This window comes from Pristiophorus japonicus, chromosome 27, assembly GCF_044704955.1.
Source record: "Pristiophorus japonicus isolate sPriJap1 chromosome 27, sPriJap1.hap1, whole genome shotgun sequence".
NCBI lineage: Eukaryota > Metazoa > Chordata > Chondrichthyes > Pristiophoridae > Pristiophorus > Pristiophorus japonicus.
In genome coordinates, this window is record NC_092003.1 from 22,080,344 (window position 1) to 22,102,985 (window position 22,642).

The 22,642-nt window shown below is 45.2% G+C and overlaps 1 protein-coding gene across 3 annotated transcripts in view; it reads left to right on the forward strand.

The window, feature by feature from the left end:
* The window catches only part of LOC139239507 (NACHT, LRR and PYD domains-containing protein 3-like), a 72,757-nt gene extending 63,673 nt beyond the window's left edge, over window positions 1-9,084 (forward strand). For all 3 annotated transcript variants that reach the window (XM_070868301.1, XM_070868302.1, XM_070868300.1), the window contains exons 11-13: window positions 340-510; window positions 848-1,015; window positions 1,181-9,084. In XM_070868301.1, coding sequence (XP_070724402.1) covers window positions 340-510; window positions 848-1,015; window positions 1,181-1,268 — 427 coding nt within the window. In that variant the 3' untranslated portion in view covers window positions 1,269-9,084. The remainder of the gene's footprint in view (window positions 1-339; window positions 511-847; window positions 1,016-1,180) is intronic.
* The last annotated feature ends 13,558 nt before the right edge of the window (window positions 9,085-22,642 follow it).

Consider the following 22,642-nt stretch of genomic DNA (forward strand, 5'->3'; position numbering starts at 1 on the left):
GTTATAATCACTGGATGTCTGTCTGACACGGCACATTGTTATTAGTATCAGTAATAGTGTTACTAATAATAACATACAGTGTTTATTAATATCAGTAATAGTTACTAATCAGTGTTTATTAATAACACTGCTATTAATAATATTAATTGTTTATTAATACTATTACTGATAGATATTCAGTGTTTATTAATCAGTAATACTGATAATAATGTTCAGTGTTTATTAATAACACTATTATTAGTTTTATCAAAAAACACTGATCATTATTATTAATAGTAGTGTTATCAATAAAACTGGGGTTTTACTCTGATTCCTGTTATTTCTCTCTCTGATCCCCAGGCTGTGGGATGTCGGTCTCACAGAATCTTGTGCCGAAGATCTCGCCTCTGCTCTCAGTACAAACCGCTCACTGACGGATCTGCACCTGAGTCACAATAATCTGGGAGATTCTGGAGTGAAACTGCTGTCTGCGGCTCTGAGGGACCCGGACTGTAAAATACAGGAACTGCAGTAAGTACCAGACTGTGTGAGATTGTGGTTATAATCACTGGATGGCTGACACTGTATATTATTATTAATATCAGTAATAGTGTTATTAATAATTTTCAGTGTTTATTAATAACACTATTACTGATACTAATAATCAGTGTTTATTAATATCAGTAATAGTATTAATAAACACAGAACATTATTATTAGTATCAGTAATAGTGTTACTAATCAGTTTTTAATAATAACACTATTACTGATACTAATAATGTTCAGTGTTTATTAATATCAGTAACAGTGTTATTAATACACACTGGGGATTTACCCTGATTCCTGTTGTTTCTCTCTCCTATCCCCAGGCTGAATTTTAACGATCTCACAGATTCTTGTGCCGAGAATCTCGCCTCCGCTCTCAGTACAAACCGCTCATTGACGGTTCTACACCTGGAATCAAGCTCCTTCACAGACCGATCTGTCGCCGCTCTTCGCCGCCTCATACTGACCTGCAGAAGTCTGGAGCGGATCGTGTGAGTGTTTGTGTGAATGTTTAATGTAATACAATATAAATAGGTTTCAGTCACTATTTATGAGTAATGTGTCTGTAATTATTATAGAAATATTAACCCCAGTCTTCGTTATTTACACTGTTGTTCAATCTGTTTATTTCCTGTTTAATCTTTAATCTGTTTCAGGCTGACGGGTAATCAGTTCAGTTCAATCGGACAAAAACAGCTGAAGTCACTGCAGGGAACAAGACCCGAACTGAGTGTAGATGTGTGAACATTACACTGTATGACCATCACTGCTCTCATTGTGTGAACATTTCACTGTATGACGTTATGTATGGAGAAAGAGTCTGACTGGATACTGTGAGCTCAAAGTAAAGTGTGACCGTAGTCTTTTATTGCAGGTCTCCAGAGTGCCTCTCCAGCCTGTGAGGCCTCCTTAAGTACGTGTACTCGCAAGCGATTGTGGGATCCCATGGGACTCCAGAGGATGAGCCCTCTGGTGGCTACACAACATATATACAGGTTTTCATATATAACAACACACCCACTCCCCCCCCCCCCCCTGCCCCCAAGTCAACAGTGTAATTATTTACAAGGTGAGTCAATATGGGGCCTTTCTTTCCCTGGTTGATTGTCTCGGTGCAAATGCTGGCTTTGGTGAGTCGTTTGTTGGGCCCTCGCTGGGCTGCTGTGCAACTGGCCTTGCTGGGCTGCCTGGCGTGGTGAGTCCTGCTGCGGGTGATGGGTTCTGCTTCGTGGTCAACCGTGGTGTTGGCTGCCATTGGTGTGTATGTTGAGGGGGTCACAGAAGGGTAGGGTCTATTGTGGGTTGCTTAGGATAGTCCGTGAATCTGAGTTTGATTTGGTTCAAGTGTTTCCACTGAATGAGTCCATTTGAAAGTTTGAACCGAAATACCCTGCTCCCTATTTGGCCACAATAGTGCCAGGAAGCCACTTGGGACCTTGCCATAGTTCAACACAAATACAGGATCATTGATTTCAATTTTGCGTGGCACATTTGCGCTATCGTGATATGTACTTTGTTCTACCTGTTCATGTAGATCAGGGTGAACTAACGAGAGCCTTGTCTTAAGTGCCATTTTCATGAGCAGTTCAACAAGTGGAATCCCAGTGAGCGAGTGGGGTCTAGTGCAGTAGCTAAGCAGGACCCGGGATAGGCGAGTCTGCAGTGAGCCTTCAGTTACCCTCTTCAAGCCCTGATTGATGGTTTGCACTGATGTCTCTGCCTGACCATTGGATGATAGTTTGAATGGGGCAGATGTAACATGTTTGATCCCATTACGGGTCATGAACTCTTTGAACTCGGCACTGGTGAAACATGGCCTGTTGTCGCTCACAAGGACATCAGGCAGTGGGTGAGTGGCAAACATGGCCTGCAGGCTTTCAGTGATGGCAGCGGACGTGCTTGCCGACATTTTCTCACATTCAATCCCTTTGGAGTATGCATCTACAACCACAAGGAACATTTTACCCAAAAATGGGCCTGCATAGTCGACATGAACCCTGGACCACAGTTTGGAGGGCGAAGAACATAAACTTAGTGGCGCCTCCCTGTGAGCATGTGTTACTCTTTAAGTCCACATCGATACCAGGCCATCACACGTGGGATCTGGCTATCGCTTTCATCATTACAATCCCTGAGTGAGTACTGTGGAGGTCAGTGATGAAAGTGTCCCTGCCCTTCTTGGGGACCACTACCCGATTACCCCACAGAAGGCAGGCTGCCTGTATAGACATTTCACCTTTGCGCCGCTGGTACGGCTTTATCTTTTCCTGCATTTCCACTGGGACACTGGACCAGCTCCTGTGAAGCACACTTTTTTTTTACCAGCGACAGTAAGGGGTCCTGGCTCGTCCAGGTTCTAATCTGTCAGGCTGTGACGGGTGATTGCTCACTCTCGAATGCTTCCATAACCGTGACTAAATCTGCGGGCTGTGCCATTTCCACCCCCATGGTGGGCAATGGCAGCCTCCTTAGAGTATCGTCACAGTTTTCTGTGCCTGGCCTGTGGTGGATGGCGTAGTTGTATGCGGACAACGTGAGCGCCCATCTCTGGATGCGGGCTGATACATTCGTATTTATCCCCTTACTTTAGGAAAAAAGGGATATCAGTGGCTTATGGTCGGTTTCCAATTTAAATTTGAGCCCAAACAGATATTGATGCATTTTGTTTACCCCATAAACACAAGCTAACGCTTCTTTTTCAATCATGCTGTAGGCTGTCTCAGCCTTAGACAGACTTCTGGATGCATAAGCAACCGGTTGCAATTTCCCAGATTCATTAGCTTGTTGCAATACACATCTGATGCCGTGCGATGACACTTCACATGCTCGTACCAAACGCTTACATGGATCATACAACACCAGCAATTTGTTTGAGCATAACAATTTTATAGCTTTTACAAAGGCATTTTCTTGGCTTTTGCCTCATACCCATTCGTCTCCGTTATAGAAACATAGAAAATAGATGCAGGAGTAGGCCATTCGGCCCTTCAAGCCTGCACCGCCATTCAATAAGATGGCTGATCATTCCCTCAGCACCCCTTTCCTGCTTTCTCTCCATACCCCTTGATCCTCTTAAGGGCCATATCTAACTCCCTCTTGAATATATTCAATGAACTGGCATCAATAACTCTGCGGCAGGGAATTCCATAGGTTAACAACTCTTCAGTGAAGAAGTTTCTCCTCATCTCAGTCCTAAATGGCCTACCCCTTATCCTAAGACTATGTTCCCTGGTTCTGGACTTCCCCAACATCGGAAACATTCTTCCCGCATCTAACCCGTTAGAATCTTATTGGTTTCTATGAGATCCCCTCTCATCCTTCTAAACTCCCGTGAATAAATGCCCAGTTGATCCAGTCTCTCCTCATATGAAGTCCAACCATCCCTGGAATCAGTCTGGTGAACCTTCGCTGCACTCCCTCAATAGCAAGAACGTCCTTCCTCAGATTTGGAGACCAAAACTGAACACAATATTCTAGGTGAGGCCTCACTAAGGCCCTGTACATCTGCAGTAAGACCTTCCTGCTCCTCTACTCAAATCCCCTAGCTATGAAGGCCAACATACCATTTACCTTCTTCACCGCCTGCTGTACCTGCAGGCCCACTTTCAGTGACACCCAGGTCTCGTTGCACCTCCCCTTTTCCGAATCTGCCGCCATTCAGATGATATTCTGCCTTTGTGTTTTTGCCCCCAAAATGGATAACCTCACATTTATCCACATTATACTGCATTTGCCCACTCACCTAACCTGTCCAAGTCACCCTGCAGCCTCTCAGCGTCCTCACAGCTCCCACCGCCCCACCCAGTTTAGTGTCATCCACAAACTTGGAGATATTACACTCAATTCCTTCATCTAAATCGTTAATGTATATTGTAAAGAGCTGGGGTCCCAGCACTGAGCCCTATGGCACTCCACTAGTGACTGCCTGCCATTCTGAAAAGGACCCGTTTATCCAGACTCTGCTTCCTGTCTGCCAACCAGTTCTCTATCCATGTCAAAACTTACCCCCAATACCATGCGCTTTGATATTGCACACCAATATCTTGTGCGGGACTTTGTCAAAAGCCTTTTGAAAGTCCAAATACACCACATCCCCTGGTTCTCCCTTGTCCACTCTACTAGTTACATTTTCAAAAAATTCCAGAAGATTCGTCAAGCATGATTTCCCTTTCATAAATCCATGCTGACTTGGTCTGATCCTGTCACTGTTTTCCAAATGCGCTGCTATTTCATCTTTAATAATTGATTCCAACATTTTCCCACTACTAATGTCAGGCCAACCAATCTATAATTACCCGTTTTCTCTCCCTCCTTTTTTAAAAAGTGGTGTTACATTAGCTACCCTCCAGTCCATAGGAACTGATCCAGAGTTGTTAGATTGTTGGAAAATGATCACCAATGCATCCACTATTTCTAGGGCCACTTCCTTACATACTCTGGGATGCAGACTATCAGGCCCTGGGGATTTATCGGCCTTCAATCCCATCAATTTCCTGCTTAATAAAGGGTATGCAGTAAGGCGTGCAGTGGTTTTACCAGTGTGCTGAGACCCAGTAAGCAGTTAGCAAATTAGTTCAGGAGTGCTAGAAACAAATGTAGCTCCGTCACATTCTGTGGCCTTGGTGCGTTCTTGATTGCCTCCATGTTCGAATCAGTGGGCCTGATGCCGTCTGCCTCGATTCTTCTCCTCAGGAACTCCACTTCAGGCGCCAGGATAACGCACTTCAAGCGTTTTAACCTGAGCCCCACGCGGTTGAGTCGAAGAAGAACCTTCTCCAGGTTCTGCAGATGCTCGACTGTGTCCCGACCTGTAACCAAGATGTCGTCCTGGAAGACCACCTTGCGCGGGACCAACTTCAATAAGCTTTCCATGTTTCTTTGAAATATCGGCGCGGCTGATCGAATCCCAAATGGGCATGTGTTGCAAATGAAAAGACCATTATACGTGTTGATGCAGGTGAGGCCCTTCGCTGATTCCTCCAGCTCCTGCGTCATGTAGGCCGAGGTAAAGTCCAGCTTCGTGAATGTCTTTCCTCCTGCCAGCGCTGCAAAAAATGTCATCAGCCTTTGGTGGTGCGTATTGATCCTGCATGGAGAAACGATTGATAGTTACTTTATAATCACCACAGATTCTGATGGTGCCGTCTCCCTTGAGGATTGGAACAATTGGACTAGCCCACTAGTTGAATTCGATCGGCGAAATGATGCCCTCTCGTTGCAGCTGGTCCAGCTCGATCTCTACCCTTTCATCATGTACGATCCCGCTCTCACCAAGTGATGGATGGGTCGGTCGCGCCCCGGGAATTAGATGGATCTGCACTTTTGCTCCTTGGAACTTCCCAAAATGAACTTGTTTAAGGCCTGAGCACACACTGTCGTCAGCGAGTGAGAGCGCTCGGACATCGTCCCAGTTCCAGCGTATCTTTCTCAGCCAGCTCCTGCTGAGCAGCGTGGGACCATCGCCCAGTACCACCCAGATTAGTAACTTGCGCACCGCTCCATCGTAGGAGACAGTAGCACTGCCGATTACGGGAATCGGTTCCTTTGTGTAAGTTCTCAATTTTGTGTGAATGGGAGTCAAGACTGGCCTTGAGGCCTTGCTGCACCACAATTTATCGAAAGTCTTTTTGCTCATAATGGACTAGCTCGTGCCCGTGTCCAGCTCCATGGACACCGGGAGTCCATTTAATTCATCCTTCATTATCGGGGGGCACTTTGTGGTGAAGGTGTGCACCCCGTATACCTCTGCCTCCTCGGTCTGAGGCTCTGGTTCGTCGTGATCCACCGTGGATCTGTCTTCTGCCACATGGTGGTTTGCAGGATTAACTGGGTTTGCAAGTCGCCTGCACATACGTTGGAGGTGTCCCAGACCTTGCAAACGTACCCTTTAAAGCGGCATGAATGGAAAAGATGATAACACCTTGTTGGCGCTGCAGGGGTGAACGGCGTAGCATTCATCACCCTTGATGGTGGACTCGGACATCTGCGGACGTGCAGGTGCAGGCATTTGGGGCCTTCCCAGGGTACGTTGCGATTTGAAAACATCGCTTTGCTCACAGTACTTGTAGCAGCAATTGTGCTGAGAGATTTGCTTAGCATTGTCATTGGGTGGCAATGAGCGCTTGGGCTATCGCTATGGCTTTACTCAAGGTTGGAGTCTCTACAGTCAAAAGTTTGCGAAGTATCACTTCATGGCTAATGCCAAGTACGAAGAAGTCTCTGAGCATGTGCTCCAAATGTCCTTCAAATTTGCAATGTCCTTCAAGGCGTCTTAGCTCGGCGACATAACTCGCCACTTCCGGGCATTCAGACCTTTTGTCGGTGCAGAACCTGTGCCGCGCCATCAGAATGCTTTCCTTTGGGTTCAGATGCTCCCGGACCAGTATGCACAAATCATTGTACGATTTCTCTGTCAGTTTTTCTGGAGGAAGCAGATTTTTCATGAGGCCATACGTTGCTGCCCTGCAGACGGTGAGGAGAATCGCCCTTTGTTTGGCAGCATTCGCTTCACCTTCCAGCTCGTTGGCCACGAAGGTTTCGCAATCATCTCCCTCCGAGAATTTCTCCAGGATGCACAGTGTTCTCTGCATCGTTGTGTATTTTGTCGCCAATTGTTATGTATGAATAAAGCGTCTGACTGGATACTGTGAGCTCAAAGTAAATTGTGACCATAGTCTTTTATTGCAGGTCTCCAGAGTGCCTCTCCAGCCTGTGAGGCCTCAAGTACCTGTACTCCCAATGGATTGTGGGATCCTTTGGGACTACAGGAGATGAGCCCTCTGGTGGCTACACAAGGTATATACAGGTTTATATATATAAAACAATGACCATCACTGCTCTCATTGCTTGAATATTTCACTGTATGACCACTGCTTTCATTGTGTGAACATTTCACTGTCTGACCATCACTGCTCTCATTGCATGAATATTTCACTGTATGACCATCACTGCTCTCATTGTGTGAACATTTCACTGTTTGACCATCACTGCTCTCATTGTGTGAACATTTCACTATGATCCTCAGTGTGGCACAGTCCCAGCCTGCAAGACCATTAGCAGACCAGGTCCATTGGAGGGAGCAGCTTGAGGCGGCATACCACTGCTGCTGCAGGAGGGGGACGGCTACGAAGCCAGGTCGCTGATTGCAGTGTAGGCAGGCACAGCAGGAGGGATGAAGGAGCGGCAAGAGTCCATAGAGGAAAGTGACTCGGGCCCAGGAGAGGCAAGAGCCCAGGGGCAGCACAGGCCAGCTCACACTGTAGTATGTGTGTGCGCTCGGTTTGTGCAGCAAAACTGGTCTCCAGTTAGTCTTGGGTAATCCTTGCTACTGGACCAAGCCCGTGTGGTAGCTGGTGTGCAACGGCCACCACCCATTAAAAAAATCCAAGCACAGGCATCTTCCACCGTTCACGATGTAGTTCGGGATTTGGATCCTTCATTGAAACATCTATGAACTCATCCCTCTTTGGCGTGAATGCAAGTCATCATTGCTTCGAGGGACCGCCTATGATGATCATCATCATCTGACCATTTGGGCCGATATCCTGCCGTTCTCCTTTATCCCCTCCCCCAGACCCAGGCTCCGGGTTTCACCCTAGCGGCCCCTTTAAAGGTTTCCCGCTCAGCGCGCGTCATCTCCCATTGTGGCGTCAGAGGCCCTACCCCAGGGTCACGTGACCTCCCCACACACAAACAGCGCTGCTTCTGCAGGATATCTGGGGTGAATGTTCCCCAATGGGGCACTGGAGAAATGCACAGAGAGGGGCTCAGTCTGGGCTGCAGTGGGGAAATGACAATTGTGCTCAGTGTTCCTGGGTGTGTCTCCCAGTGAGGAGTCAGAATCTGTAACAAGTGTCCCTGTGTACAGTGTGTGTCTCCCAGTGAGGAGTCAGACTGTGTAACAAGTGTCCCTGTGTACCAAGTGTCCCTGTGTACAGTGTGTCTCCCAGTGAGGAGTCAGACTCTGTAACAAATGTCCGTGTACAGTGTCTCCCAGTGAGGAGTCAGACTCTGTAACAAGTGTCCCTGTGTACCAAGTGTCCCTGTGTACAGTGTGTCTCCCAGTGAGGAGTCAGACTCTGTAACAAATGTCCGTGTACAGTGTGTGTCTCCCAGTGAGGAGTCAGACTCTGTAACAAGTGTCCCTGTGTACAGTGTGTGTCTCCCAGTGAGGAGTCAGACTGTGTAACAAGTGTCCTTGTTTACAATGTGTGTCTCCCAGTGAGGAGTCAGACTCTGTAACTTGTCGCTACAGCCCTCCGAGATCTCTCCACTCCTCTGACATTTTGGGCATCCTCGATTTTCATCAGACTGGCGCCCATGTTGTCAGCTGCCAAACTCTAGAATTCCCTCCCTAAACCTCTTCGTAGCTCCACCTCGTTCAAGTGCTTCTTAATCCTCCCACTTCACTGAGCTTGTCATTTGTTCTAACATCTCTATGTGGCTCAGTGTCAAATTTGGTCTGGTAATTGTCTTGTGACATTTCATTACATTGAAGCCGCTATATAAATGCAAGTTGTTGTCCCAGTGTTGTGTTAATAAAACTCCACCGCTTACTGCAGCTAGCGCCTGGTGGTCTCGTTATTATCAGTAAAAATAGCTTCATTGTTTGAATATATTAAATAAAAGTTCCTTCTCCAAATGACAGTGTAGATGCGACTTGCCGGTCTGTGAGTCTTACTCGGGGGCTGGATAAGTAATTTACAGACAATGATGAGTGATTGGGAACAGAAGAGCACAGCTGGGACTCTGAAAATACCACCCCTCAGGTTAATGGGAAATAGCCCCATGAACCAGCAACAAATCAGAGAATCATACAGCCATTTGGCCCTTCCATCCTGTCTGAAAGAGCAATCCAATCAGTGCCTCTCCTGGCCCTGCAAACTGTTTCTTTCCAATTATACAGAACAAATCCTCCTCATCTCTGCTCTGATTCCATTCCTAATTATTGCAAACCTGTGTCCTTTGGTTCCCCACCCTCCTGCCACTGGAAATAGTAGTTCCCGAATTACTCTATCAAACCCCCTCAAATGGCCTGCATGTCCCCTCCAAATTGTCACATTGCTCCCAAACACGAGTATTATTTTGAACGGTCCCTCCATAGGTTCATGTTTCCGACCTTACTCTCCTCTTAACTCGTTGTGCGCTGAAAAGGGGCTAACATGTGTTTGTCGCATTGCCAGCCGGGTAACCTCTTCAAGACACAAGGGACGCAATTGCACAAGAACTGTTAACCCGAGGTAACAAAACCAGGGCCCAGAGTAGGAATTAAACCCCCAGTTATAAACAGACAGAACTCACGTGAGCCCCATTGGGTACAAACTGGAGGGGGTCTGGGTCAGTCCCCTGGGGAGAGGGACTCGGACAGTCCCCTCTGGAGAGGGTCTCGGTCAGTCCCCTGGAGAGAGGGTCTCGGTCAGTCCCCTGGGGAGGGGGGTCTTGGTCAGTCCCCTGGGGAGAGGGTCTCGGTCAGTCCCCTGGGGAGGGGGTCTCGGTCAGGCCCCTGGGGGGAGGGGGTCTCGGTCAGGCCCCTCGAGAGAGAGTCTCAGTCCCCTCTGGAGGGGGTCTCGGTCAGTCCCCTGAGGAGAGGGGTCTCGGTCAGTCCCCTGGGGAGAAGGACTCGGTCAGTCCCCTGGGGAGGGGGGTTCTCGGTCAGTCCCCTGGGGAAGGGGGTCTCGGTCAGTCCCCTGGGGAGAAGGACTCGGTCAGTCCCATGGGGAGAGGGTCTTGGTCAGTCCCCCTGGAGGGAGAATGTCCCTATGGGACTGACGGATACCCTCTCCAGAGGGGACTGATCGATAACATCCTCCTAAGGGACTGAGCGCGACCCTCTCCAGAGGAGACTGACCGATAACATCTCCGCAGTGGACTCACCGCGACCCTCTCAAGAGGAGACTGACCGAGACCCCCGACCCAGCTATCTCTCTTTCTCTGTCACCCTCTCTCTCTGTCTCTCCCTTTGTATCTCTCCTTTTCTGTATCTCTTTCTCTCTATATCGCTCGAACTCTGTCTCTCCATCTCTGTCTATATCTGTCGCTCCGTCTCTGTCTCTCTCGATCTGTATCTCTATGTCTCGGTCCTAGTCTGACTGTGCCACTCTATATCCGCTTCTCGCTCTGTTTCTGTCTCTCTCCCTCTTCTCGCTCTCTAACTCCCTCTCTTTCTCGCTGAATGTATCTCTGTATCTGTCTGCATCTCTCTGTTACTCTGTTTCTCCCTCTCTCACTCTCTCTGTCTCTCTCCCTCTCTCTCCCTCTCTGTCTCTCTCCCTCGCTCTCTCGCTGTTTTTCTCTGTCCCACTCTGCCTCTTCCTCCCTCTCTTTCTCTTTCCCTCTCTTGCTTTCTCTCTGGCTGTATCTCTCTCTCTCCCCCCTCCCTCTCTCTATCTCCTACACTCTCTGTCTCTCTATCTCCTAAACCCTCTTCCTCTCTCTATCACTATGTCACTCTATCGACGTATCACTCAATCTCTGCCTGGATCTGTCCACATATCTCTGTCCCTCTCTCGGTTCCTCTCCCTCTCTTTATTGTCTATCTCCGTCTCACTACCTCTGTCTCTATGACTGCCTTCTCCTTTCCCTGTATATCTGTGTGTCTTTCTCTCTGCCTCTCTTTCTCCAGCTCTCTGTTTCTCTCTCTCTCCACCTTTCTGTCTCAATCTCTGTCCCTCTGTCTCTCTGACCCCCTGCACCCCCCCCTTTCTGAACATCCCTAGATCTGTCTCTCTCACACTCTGTCTATCGCTGTCTCTCTTTCTCTCTGTGTCTGTCTCTGTCACCCTCGCCTTCTGAACGCCATAAATGAGCGGGAGCAGAGAGAAGAGGAATGCCATTAAAATGTGTTTGGGTTACAGAGACCCAGAATGCAGTGATGGATGTGCCTCAGCATTGACCCTGTCCGACAGGTAGAGGTACTTGCTTCCTGTGATGATGAGGAAAAGGCCAGCAGGGAGGATGGGCAAACTGGCCAAGGCACTGTGGTACGGGGTGCCATCCAAGTGGCGGGAGAAGGAAGGACTGTGTTAGGGGACAATATAGTCAGGGGGATAGTTACTATTCTCTGCTGCCGAGGCAGGGAGCTCTGGAGGTTGTTTTGCCTGCCCAGTGCAAGGGTTAAGAATATCTCCTTGTGGCGGGAGAGGAACGTGGAATGGGAGGTCGAGGGTCCATTATTATTGGCCCATGTAGGAATTAATGATGTGAGTAGAACTAAGAGTGAGGTTCTGTTGGGGATTTTTAGGAGCCAGGGACTAAATTATTACACTGAATCTCAAAGGTATTAACCTCTGGATTACTATCTGCGCCATGCGCAGATTGGCACAGGACCAAGCCAGATACGAGGTTGAAAGAATGGTGTGGGTGGAAAAGTTTTAATTTCATCGGGCACTGGCACCAGTACTGGGAAAAGTGGGAGCCGTTCCGTCGAGATGGGCTCCATTTAAACAGTGCTTGGGACCAGCATCCCGCGAATCGAATAACTAGAGCTGTACATCGAGCTTCAAACTAAAACATGGGGGGAGGGGTCAGCTGAGGGGGAACTTGGCTATCTAAAGAGAAAGTTCAATGCAATAGAGTAATTTAGCGATTTGGGTAAAAATAAGCAGAGTATGAAGGGAAGGGACAGAGATTTTAATGGTAGCAGTGCAGCAGAGAATAAGGTCAATGCAGGGAATCATTTTAAATCAAATCTTTATCTGAATGCACGAAGCATTCGTAATAAGATGAATGAACTAGTGCCACAAATAGAGATAAATGGGTTTGAAACCAATAGCCCATACAGAGACGTGGTTGCAAGTTGTCCAAGGTGGAAACTAAATGTTCCAGGGAAATTGACGTTTCAAAAAGACAGTCAGAATGATAAAGGATGGGGAGTATCCCTGATAATACACGATGAAACAAGGACAGAAGAGAAAAAGGATCTTGGCTCGGAACATCAGGAAGTAGAATCAGTATGGGTGGAGAGAAGGAATAACAAGGGGCAGAAAACACTAGTGGGAGGAATATATAGCACCCTAAAACTCGGTATACCATTGGATAGAATATTAATCAAGATAGAGTAGGAGCTTGTAAAAATGCAATAATGGTGGGGGACATGAATCTACATATAGACTGGATAAATCAAATTTGTAATCATAGTCTGGAGAATGATTTCAGCGAATGCATTTGGGGCTGTATCCGAGAACATTACGTATTGAAAGCAACCAGGAAACAGGCTATTTTGGATATTGTATTCTGTAATGAGACAGGGTACATTAACAATCTCATAGTGAAACGTCCTCTCGGGCAGAGTGAACGCAATATGATAGAATTCCACTTTACGTTGGAGAGTGACTTGCCCAAGTCCGAAACTAGATTCTTAAACTTAAATCAAGCCAATAACATAGCTATGAATATCATGCTGGCTAAGATAGATTGGAAAAATAGATTAAAAGCCATGGCAATAGATAAGCAGTGGCCAGCACTTAAATAAATATTTCATATTTCTCAACAAAAAACATTCAATTGAGAAGCAAAAACTCCACAGTGAAAGTGATCCATCCGTGGCTAACTGAAGAAGTTAAGGATAACTTTTGATTTAGAGAAGAAGCTTATAATGTAGCGATACATAGTAGTAAGCATGAGGATTGGGAGAATTTCAGAAACCAACAAAAGGTGACAAAGCATTGATAAAAAGGGAAAAAAATAAAATATGAGAGAAAGCTAACAAGAAATATAAAAACAGGTTGTAAGCGATGATACAAGTATGTAAAAATGAAGAGAGTAGCAAATATAAAAAAGGAGGGAGAGAGAAAACAGGGAATAATAGACCGGTCAGCCTGACCTCAGTAGTGGGTAAAATGATGGAATCAATTATTAAGGATGTCATAGCAGCGCATTTGGAAAATGGTGACATGGTAGGTCCAAGTCAGCATGGATTTGTGAAAGGGAAATCATGCTTGACAAATCTTCTGGAATTTTTTGAGGATGTTTCCAGTAAAGTGGATAAAGGAGAACCAGTTGATGTGGTATATTTGGACTTTCAGAAGGCTTTCGACAAGGTCCCACACAAGAGATTAATGTGCAAAGTTAAAGCACATGGGATTGGGGGTAGTGTGCTGACGTGGATTGAGAACTGGTTGTCAGACAGGAAGCAAAGTAAGAGTAAATGGGTACTTTTCAGAATGGCAGGCAGTGACTAGTGGGGTACCGCAAGGTTCTGTGCTGGGGCCCCAGCTGTTTACATTGTACATTAATGATTTAGACGAGGGGATTAAATGTAGTATCTCCAAATTTGCGGATGACACTAAGTTGGGTGGCAGTGTGAGCTGCGAGGAGGATGCTATGAGGCTGCAGAGTGACTTGGATAGGGTAGGTGAGTGGGCAAATGCATGGCAGATGAAGTATAATGTGGATAAATGTGAGGTTATCCACTTTGGTGGTAAAAAGAGAGAGACAGATTATTATCTGAATGGTGACAGATTAGGAAAAGGGGAGGTGCAACGAGACCTGGGTGTCATGGTACATCAGTCATTAAAGGTTGGCATGCAGGTACAGCAGGCGGTTAAGAAAGCAAATGGCCTGTTGGCCTTCATAGCGAGGGGATTTGAGTACAGGGGCAGGGAGGTGTTGCTACAGTTGTACAGGGCCTTGGTGAGGCCACACCTGGAGTATTGTGTGCAGTTTTGGTCTCCTAACTTGAGGAAGGATATTCTTGTTATTGAGGGAGTGCAGCGAAGATTCACCAGACTGATTCCCGGGATGGTGGGACTGACCTATCAAGAAAGACTGGATCAACTGGGCTTGTATTCACTGGAGTTCAGAAGAATGAGAGGGGACCTGATAGAAACGTTTAAAATTCTGACGGGTTTAGACAGGTTAGATGCAGGAAGAACGTTCCCAATGTTGGGGACGTCCAGAACCCGGGGTCACAGTCTAAGGATAAGGGGTAAGCCATTTAGGACCGAGATGAGGAGAAAGTTCTTCACCCAGAGAGTGGTGAACCTGTGGAATTCTCTACCACAGAAAGTAATTGAGGCCAATTCACTAAATATATTCAAAAGGGAGTTCTATGAACTCCTTACTACTTGGGGGATCAAGGGGTATGGCGAGAAAGCAGGAAGGGGGTACTGAAGTTTCATGTTCAGCCATGGACTCATTGAATGGCGGTGCAGGCTGGAATGGCTGAATGGCCTACTCCTGCACCTATTTTCTATGTTTCTATGTTTCTATAAACATTGGTCCCTTACAGACCGAGGCAGCATAAATGATTATGATTAAGGAAATTGCAGAAAATTTAAACAAATATTATGTACATGTCTTCAGAGTACAAGATGCAAAAAGCATTCCTAAAATGGTGGGAAACCCAAAGCGAGGAACTCAATGTAATTAATATAAGTAGAGGAAACGTATCTAGAGAATCTGTTGGGAATAAAAGACGAGAGATGGCTGCAAAGTTAATGGATGCTTTGGTTTTGATCTTTCTAAATTCCTTAGATTCTAAACAGGTCCCCGTGGATTGTAACGTAGCAAATGTAACACAGCTATTAAAGAAAGGAGGGAAAGAGAACACAGGGAACTACAGGCCAGTTAGCCTGACATCAGTCATCGGGAAAATGCTGGAATCCAATGATAAGGAAGTGGTGTCAGGTTACCGAGATAAGCAAAACATGATTAGGCATGGTCCACGCAGTTTTATGTAAGGAAAATCGTGTTTGACAAATTAGTAGAGTTTTTTGAGGTTGTAAGTAGCATTGTGGATAAAGGGTAACCAGAGGATGTTATATATTTGGAATTCCAAAAGACATTGGATAAAGTGCTACATAAAAGGTTATTACACAAGAGAAGGAATCATGCGATTGGAGCTCATGTAATATATGGATAGAGGATTGGTTAATGGATAAAAAATGGAAAATAGTGATAATTGGCTTTGTTTCAGATTGGTAGTCTGCAACTGGTGGGGTGCTGCAAGGATCAGTGCTGGGGCCTCAGCTATTTACAATCTATATTAATGACCTAGATAAAGGGATCGAGTGTAATGTATCCAAGTTTGCTGACGATACAAAGCTAGGTGAGACAGTAAGCTGTGAGGAGAACACAAAGTGTCTGCAAAGGGACAAAGATAGAATTAGTGAGGGGCAGTATGCTGGCAGATGGAGTATAATGTAGCGAAATGGGAGGTTATTCACTTTGGTAGAAAGAATAGAAAAACGGAATATTTTTTAAATGATGAGAAACGTTTACATGTCGGTGTGCAGAGAGATTTGTGTGTCCTTGTCAAAGGAACACAGAAAGCTAGCATACAGGTACAGCAAGTAATATGGATGGCAAATGGAATGTTGTCCTTTATTGCAAAGGGATTGGAGTACAAGTGTATGGAAGTGTTGCTACAATTATGCAGGGCCTTGCTGAGACGACACCTGGACAACTGTGCATAGTTTTGGTCTTCTTTTCTGAGGAAGTATATATTTGCCTTAGAGGTGGTACAACAGAGGTTCACTAAATTAATTCCTAGGATGAGAGGGCTATCTTATGATGAGAGATTCTGCAGAATGGACCAATACACTCTGCAGTTTAGAAGAATGAGAGGTGATCTCATTGAATCATACAATATCCTGAAGGGGATTAGCAGGGTGCTTGCTGAGAGGTTGTTTCCCCTAGCTGGAGTGTCGATAATTAGGGTTCACAATCTCTGGATAAGCCGGAGGCCATTTAAATTGTGATGAGTGTAGTGAATCTTTGGAATTATCTACCCCACAGGTCTGTGGATGCTGAGTCTCTGCATATAGTCAAGGCGGAGATAGATATCTTTTTGGGGAATTCAAGGGATTTGGATGTCGGGCGGGGAAGTGGAGCCGAGGTCGATGATCAGCCATATAATGTCTGAGCAGGGTCGTTGGGCCATAGGGAGTACACCTACTTCGATTCATTATGTTATGTTTCTTATGTTCTTAAGCCACATAAAAATTCCAGAAATAAGGGGGCACTAAAGGTGTAAGAATGTGGAACTTAAAGACATTAGTGTAACTAAATATAGTACTAGAAAAATGAATGGGAGTAAGTGGCGACAAATCCACTGGAACCGACGACCTGCATCCTAGGTTTTTAAAACTCGTAGCTGCAGTGATAGTGGGTTCACTGATATCAACCGTATATAATTCCATAGATTCTGGAATAGTTCCTAAGGATTGTAATGTAGAAAGAAATAACAGTTTATTTAAGAAAGAAGGAAGAGAAAAAAACTTGAAACTATAGTCCAGTTAGCCTGACATCAATAGTTGGGAAAATGATCGAATCGACTATCAGGGAACTGGTAGATGGGACTTTGAAAATCTTAATATGGTTAGGCATAGTCTACACGGAATTATGAAAGGGAAATCGTTTTTGACAAATCTGTTAACGTTTTTTTGAAGATGTAACTAGTAGGATGCACAAGGAGGAATCGGTGGTGTGGTTTATTTGGATTTCCAAAAAAGCATGCGATAAGTGCCACACAAGAGGTTGTTACACAAAATTAGGACTCATGAGATTGGGGAATATATTAACATGGAGTGATGATTGTTTAATGGACAGAAAACTGAGAGTAGGAATAAACGTGACATTGTCAGATTTCTCCTTACCTAAGGAAAGACATACTTGCCTTAGAGGGCCACTTGACTGGTTCCTGGGATGATGAAATTGCCCTATGAGTTGAGATTGAGTAGACTATCCCTATATTCCCTAGAGTTTAGAAGAATGAGATGTGATCTAATTGAAACATATAAAAATCTATAAAATATAAAAGGGGGTTTACAGGGTTAATGCAGAGAAAATGTTTCCCCTGTCTGGGGAATCTAAAACAGGAGGTCACTCTCTCAGATTAAGGGGATAGCCATTAGATACTGTGATGAGGAGAAATGTCTTCAGTCAGTGGGTTGTGAATAATTGGAATTCTCTAGCCCAGGCGGCTGTGGATGCTGAGTTATTGATTATATTCAAGATAGAGGACGATACATTTTGGGGAACGAACGGAGTTCGGGGATTTGTGGAAAGTGGAGGAAGGTGGAGTTGAGGTGGATACTCGTGTTGAATGGCAGAGCAGGCTCGAGTGGCCAAATGGCCCAATGCGGCTCCTATTTCTTATATAAGTGATCAGATCTTATATCAGCACAAGTAAATGATCGAGTGCCCTAAAATTGACCAATTGACGATCAAATAACCCAGCTTAAGTTAATTGGGCCAACACACTAACCAAGTTGCTATCAGCTCATCCAACGAAAGAAAATTGGCCAAATATGATGAAAATAATCATCAATTAAACCAACACAATTAATACGACCCAACAGCTGGAAATTGACCAAGTGGTCGTCACATAACCAATCACACGGAAACTGTCCTAGAATGCCGAAACTGAACACATGACCATCATCTAACCAAGCACACATAAACTTACCCACACAGTTTAAAATGACCGTGTCACCAGCACATCGCCCATTACTGGTAAACTGGTCTACACCCAGAAACTAACCAATTGACCATCACCTAACGTAGCTCATATAAACTAACTCAGTACTCAGTACCAGAAACTGATGAAATGATCAACCTCAAACACAGCACACATCAACTGAACCAGCACCCAGAAACTGACTTAGAGATGATCACCTAACCCAACACACATCATCTGTCCCAACACACAGAAACTGATCAAGTGACCATCACCTACTGCAGGTGCATCAACTGATACATCGCCCAGAAACTGATCATGTTAACCACAGCCATCGCAGTACATGTAAACTCAATGAGTACCCGGGGACTGGTCAGTTGTAAATCACTGCACCAAGCAGACTTAAACTGACACAACACCCAGGTACTACCAATTTATCATCACCATGCCAGGATGCAAAAACTATCCCAGCACTCAGAATTTGTGCAAGTGGCCATCACCTAACCTAATACATGTAAATAGGGTCAGTATGAGGAAACTGATAAGTTGATCACAACTGAACCCAACACATTAAGTTGAACCAGCTTCCTTGATCTGATTAACTGCAGGAACAGACTCAGCATTCCGGCGGTGGGGGAGGAAATTCCTGCTTCTCAAAAAACTAACTTTTATGAGTAATGTCTCAGGGAATGAAATGTTATCCCCACATCAGTTGGGTGGCAGTGTGAGCTGCGAGGAGGATGCTGTGAGGCTGCAGAGCGACTTGGATAGGTTAGGTGAGTGGGCAAATGCATGGCAGATGAAGTATAATGTGGATAAATGTGAGGTTATCCACTTTGGTGGTAAAAACAGAGAGACAGACTATTATCTGAATGGTGACAGATTAGGAAAAGGGGAGGTGCAAAGAGACCTGGGTGTCATGGTACATCAGTCATTGAAGGTTGGCATGCAGGTGCAGCAGGCGGTTAAGAAAGCAAATGGCATGTTGGCCTTCATAGCAAGGGGATTTGAGTACAGGGGCAGGGAGGTGTTGCTACAGTTGTACAGGGCATTGGTGAGGCCACACCTGGAGTATTGTGTACAGTTTTGGTCTCCTAACCTGAGGAAGGACATTCTTGCTATTGAGGGAGTGCAGCGAAGGTTCACCAGACTGATTCCCGGGATGGCGGGACTGACCTATCAAGAAAGACTGGATCAACTGGGCTTGTATTCACTGGAGTTCAGAAGAATGAGAGGGGACCTCATAGAAACATATAAAATTCTGACGGGGTTAGACAGGTTAGATGCAGGAAGAATGTTCCCAATGTTGGGGAAGTCCAGAACCAGGGGTCACAGTCTAAGGATAAGGGGTAAGCCATTTAGGACCGAGATGCGGAGGAACTTCTTCACCCAGAGAGTGGTGAACCTGTGGAATTCTCTACCACAGAAAGTTGTTGAGGCCAATTCACTAAATATATTCAAAAAGGAGTTAGATGAGGTCCTTACTGCTAGGGGGATCAAGGGGTATGGCGAGAAAGCAGGAATGGGGTACTGAAGTTGAATGTTCAGCCATGAACTCATTGAATGGCGGTGCAGGCTAGAAGGGCCGAATGGCCTACTCCTGCACCTATTTTCTATGTTTCTATGTTTCTATGAAGAATCGACAATGATTTATAAATATGAGCAAGTGAGCTGCAGGGAAAGCCCTTTCTGCTAGAACAGTGTTGGCTTAGTGTCAGGTACACAGAGAATAGGGAAACAGAGTCTCGTCTGTGTACCTCTGGCTTAAAGAGGTACAAAAAATCGCAGTCATGAAAAATGTGGGTTAGCAAATGTTCTCAATAAGTTATGTATTACTTCGAAGGGGTTCGCATATTTTAATGATCACTCCGATTGTTTTCAATTTCACGAATTTGCATCAAATTATACATCACGAACGCAGCACAATAGCCATTGCAGCGATTTAACACACAGTGCAGTGTGAGCAATTTAAGAATTTAAACTGTTGCGCGCTGCCTTTGTTTCTCCGCACAGGTTCAAATCTTGCTCGCAGCACGTCTGTTCATTGTTGGTCTCAATGTGTCATAGTTTATATTCTTTAATCCACTTACTCTAGAAGGGTTTTGGCATTTCAATAACGCTTTTAAGGGTACGAAAGAATTGTTGTATTACTGACCTGCTAAAGGTGCTGAGGTCGGTTACAAATATTAATTCAACAAATGAACTGTGAAACTAACTGTTCAAGATCGCTTACTGGGAAGCTTGGCCAATTCCAAAAGTTTGACTCAGGCTTTCTGGAAAGCTACAGATAAGGAGGCTTCAAGAGCCTGTGGGGAACCGCTGCCAACAGCAGATACTGTCTGGTAACTTCAGCCTGTGTAGCCATGGGGAAGAGAGAATAGAAAGGCAATTGCCTTGACTGTCAGTCGCATGTTTCTGTCAGCAGGAATACTATCAGAGCAGCCATTCTGAATGGACAAAGAGACCACATTCCATGGGTCAGACCAGGAGAAAGACAAACGGGGGAAGACCTTGAAGAGGCATAAAACATAATACCAAGGAGGACATCAACAAGTAATGACGTCTCTCGAAGCAGTTGAATTGCCAATTCTGAGTTATAAATTGCAACACTGACTTAAAGGTGGTCTGAATCGTCATCTGTCTGCTGCGGCTCAGCAGGTAGCGACTCGCACCTGAATTAGACAGTTCAAGCCCTCTGTAAATGTCATGTCTCAATAAGTTTGCTTCTTAATTCTTCTAATAACCAGAGAATATAGGCCAATTCTATGCACCCTCTACTCATAGGATAGAACACATCTAAGGAATTAATCTAGCATACCTTCACCTCTGAAGATGATTTTTCATTTTCTTAGATAAGCAGACTAAAACTGCACACAGTACAAATTCTCCATTATTGTCTCGGCACCGATGTGATGGGTCATGAAGGGAGAGATGGGCCCGAAGACCCATTGAGCCACAGTGACCCCGACCTGCAGGCGAACATAAATATAGTTTAATCTCCAGCAGCGAGTCCAGAATCAGGGAGATATTTTCAGATACTGTTGCTGAAACTCATTTAGAGCAAACATTCATTGAACTCTGCTGAGGAATTCAAAGCTGGGGGCCACCTGTGAAATCAGTCAAAAATTTGAAAGTTCAAACCGACCAATGGAGTCTTGAACCAGTGACGCTGAAATTAAGAAATGCAAGCTCTATCCATTGAGCGAGCCAGAACTAAACCAACAGCGGAAAGTTAACAAGTGACCATCAACTAACCCAGCATATGTAAACTGACCCATCACCTGGAAACTGATCAATTCAGCATCACCTAAACCAACATATGTAAGCTTATGCATTATCCAGAAGCTGACCGAGTGACAATCACCTAACCCGGCACAAGTAAACTGACTCAGCACCCAAAAATTGGAAAATGACCCCCTTCCCAAACAAATGCAAACTAACCCAACACCCAGAAACTGCTCCTGTATCAATGAACTGAAGCAGAAACATTAAAATAACCCATCGCCCCAAAATAATGGCAGACCTCCATCTGAGTCAGAAATCGGTAAAAGTTGAACTAAAACTTTAATTACTGATGTTGGAGATTCCAAGATTATTCCAGCCTGAACCAAGCGATAACATGGAATAAGTAGTAAAAGGTAAATGCACGATATTCTCGGCACTGTCCTCACTAAACAGCTGCCTGTTTAAGAAACAGCTCGGAATGAAGCAGCTGACACCTCAGATCGCCCGGTGAGAAGCAGATATATATTACAGAATACAAGCTGTGCAGAAGAACTTAGCACACAGGTTGAGGAAGAAACGCATAAATCATATTTAGCAGCAATAACGACCGAATCGTCTGGCATTTCATGTGAGAACTGGTGATTTCTGTCCTTCTTGGAGAGGCTGCTGATATACACATAAAGGAAACCTGCACTGAGACTCTCAGCTTACATTCGCCTATTAGTGCCAGTCAGTTGGACACAGCAGCGTTATTCCCGCTCATGGTTACAACAGAACAACATATACTTAAACAGAAATATTGAGGATGGACACGCAGAGCAATTCAGCAGTACAGTCACTTTAATCTTCAAAGTCCCCTAGTGGAACCCCTGAATCATGTTGATCACACGGAGACAGGGAAACCCACCTGTTTAACTGCGGGTACAGGCTCAGCAATGAATCTTAGATTCCCGGAAGTGAAGGACAAATACCTGCTTCAGAAAAAAATGACTTTTAAAAGTAATGTCTCACGAAATGAAAAGTTCTCCCGCCATCAGTCTTTATGGAGATGAAGGATGGACAATGGTTTACTAATAGGAGTAAGTGAGCAGCAGGGAAAGAAAGCCCTTTCTGGTAGAACAGTCCCAGCTTAGTGTCACGTAGACAGAGAATATGGAAATAGATTCTCATCCATGTATCTGTGGCTGAAACATGTAACACAAATCGCAGAAATAGAAATCATATTGTAACGAATATGAATAAAATGCAATGTGTGTTTGCAACTGTTCTCAACATGCTCCATTACCATTACATTTCAGAGGGTTTAGATTATTGTAATGGTTGCTACGAATCTTTTCGATTTCATGAAATTGCATTAAATTGAACATCAGGAGCGCAGCACAATTAGCATTGCAGCAATTTAACAGAGCAGGCCAGCGATTTGAGAATTTAAACTGTTGGGTACTGCCTTTTGTTCCACCCACCGGCTCAAAGCAGATCTGCTCAGTCTTGGCCT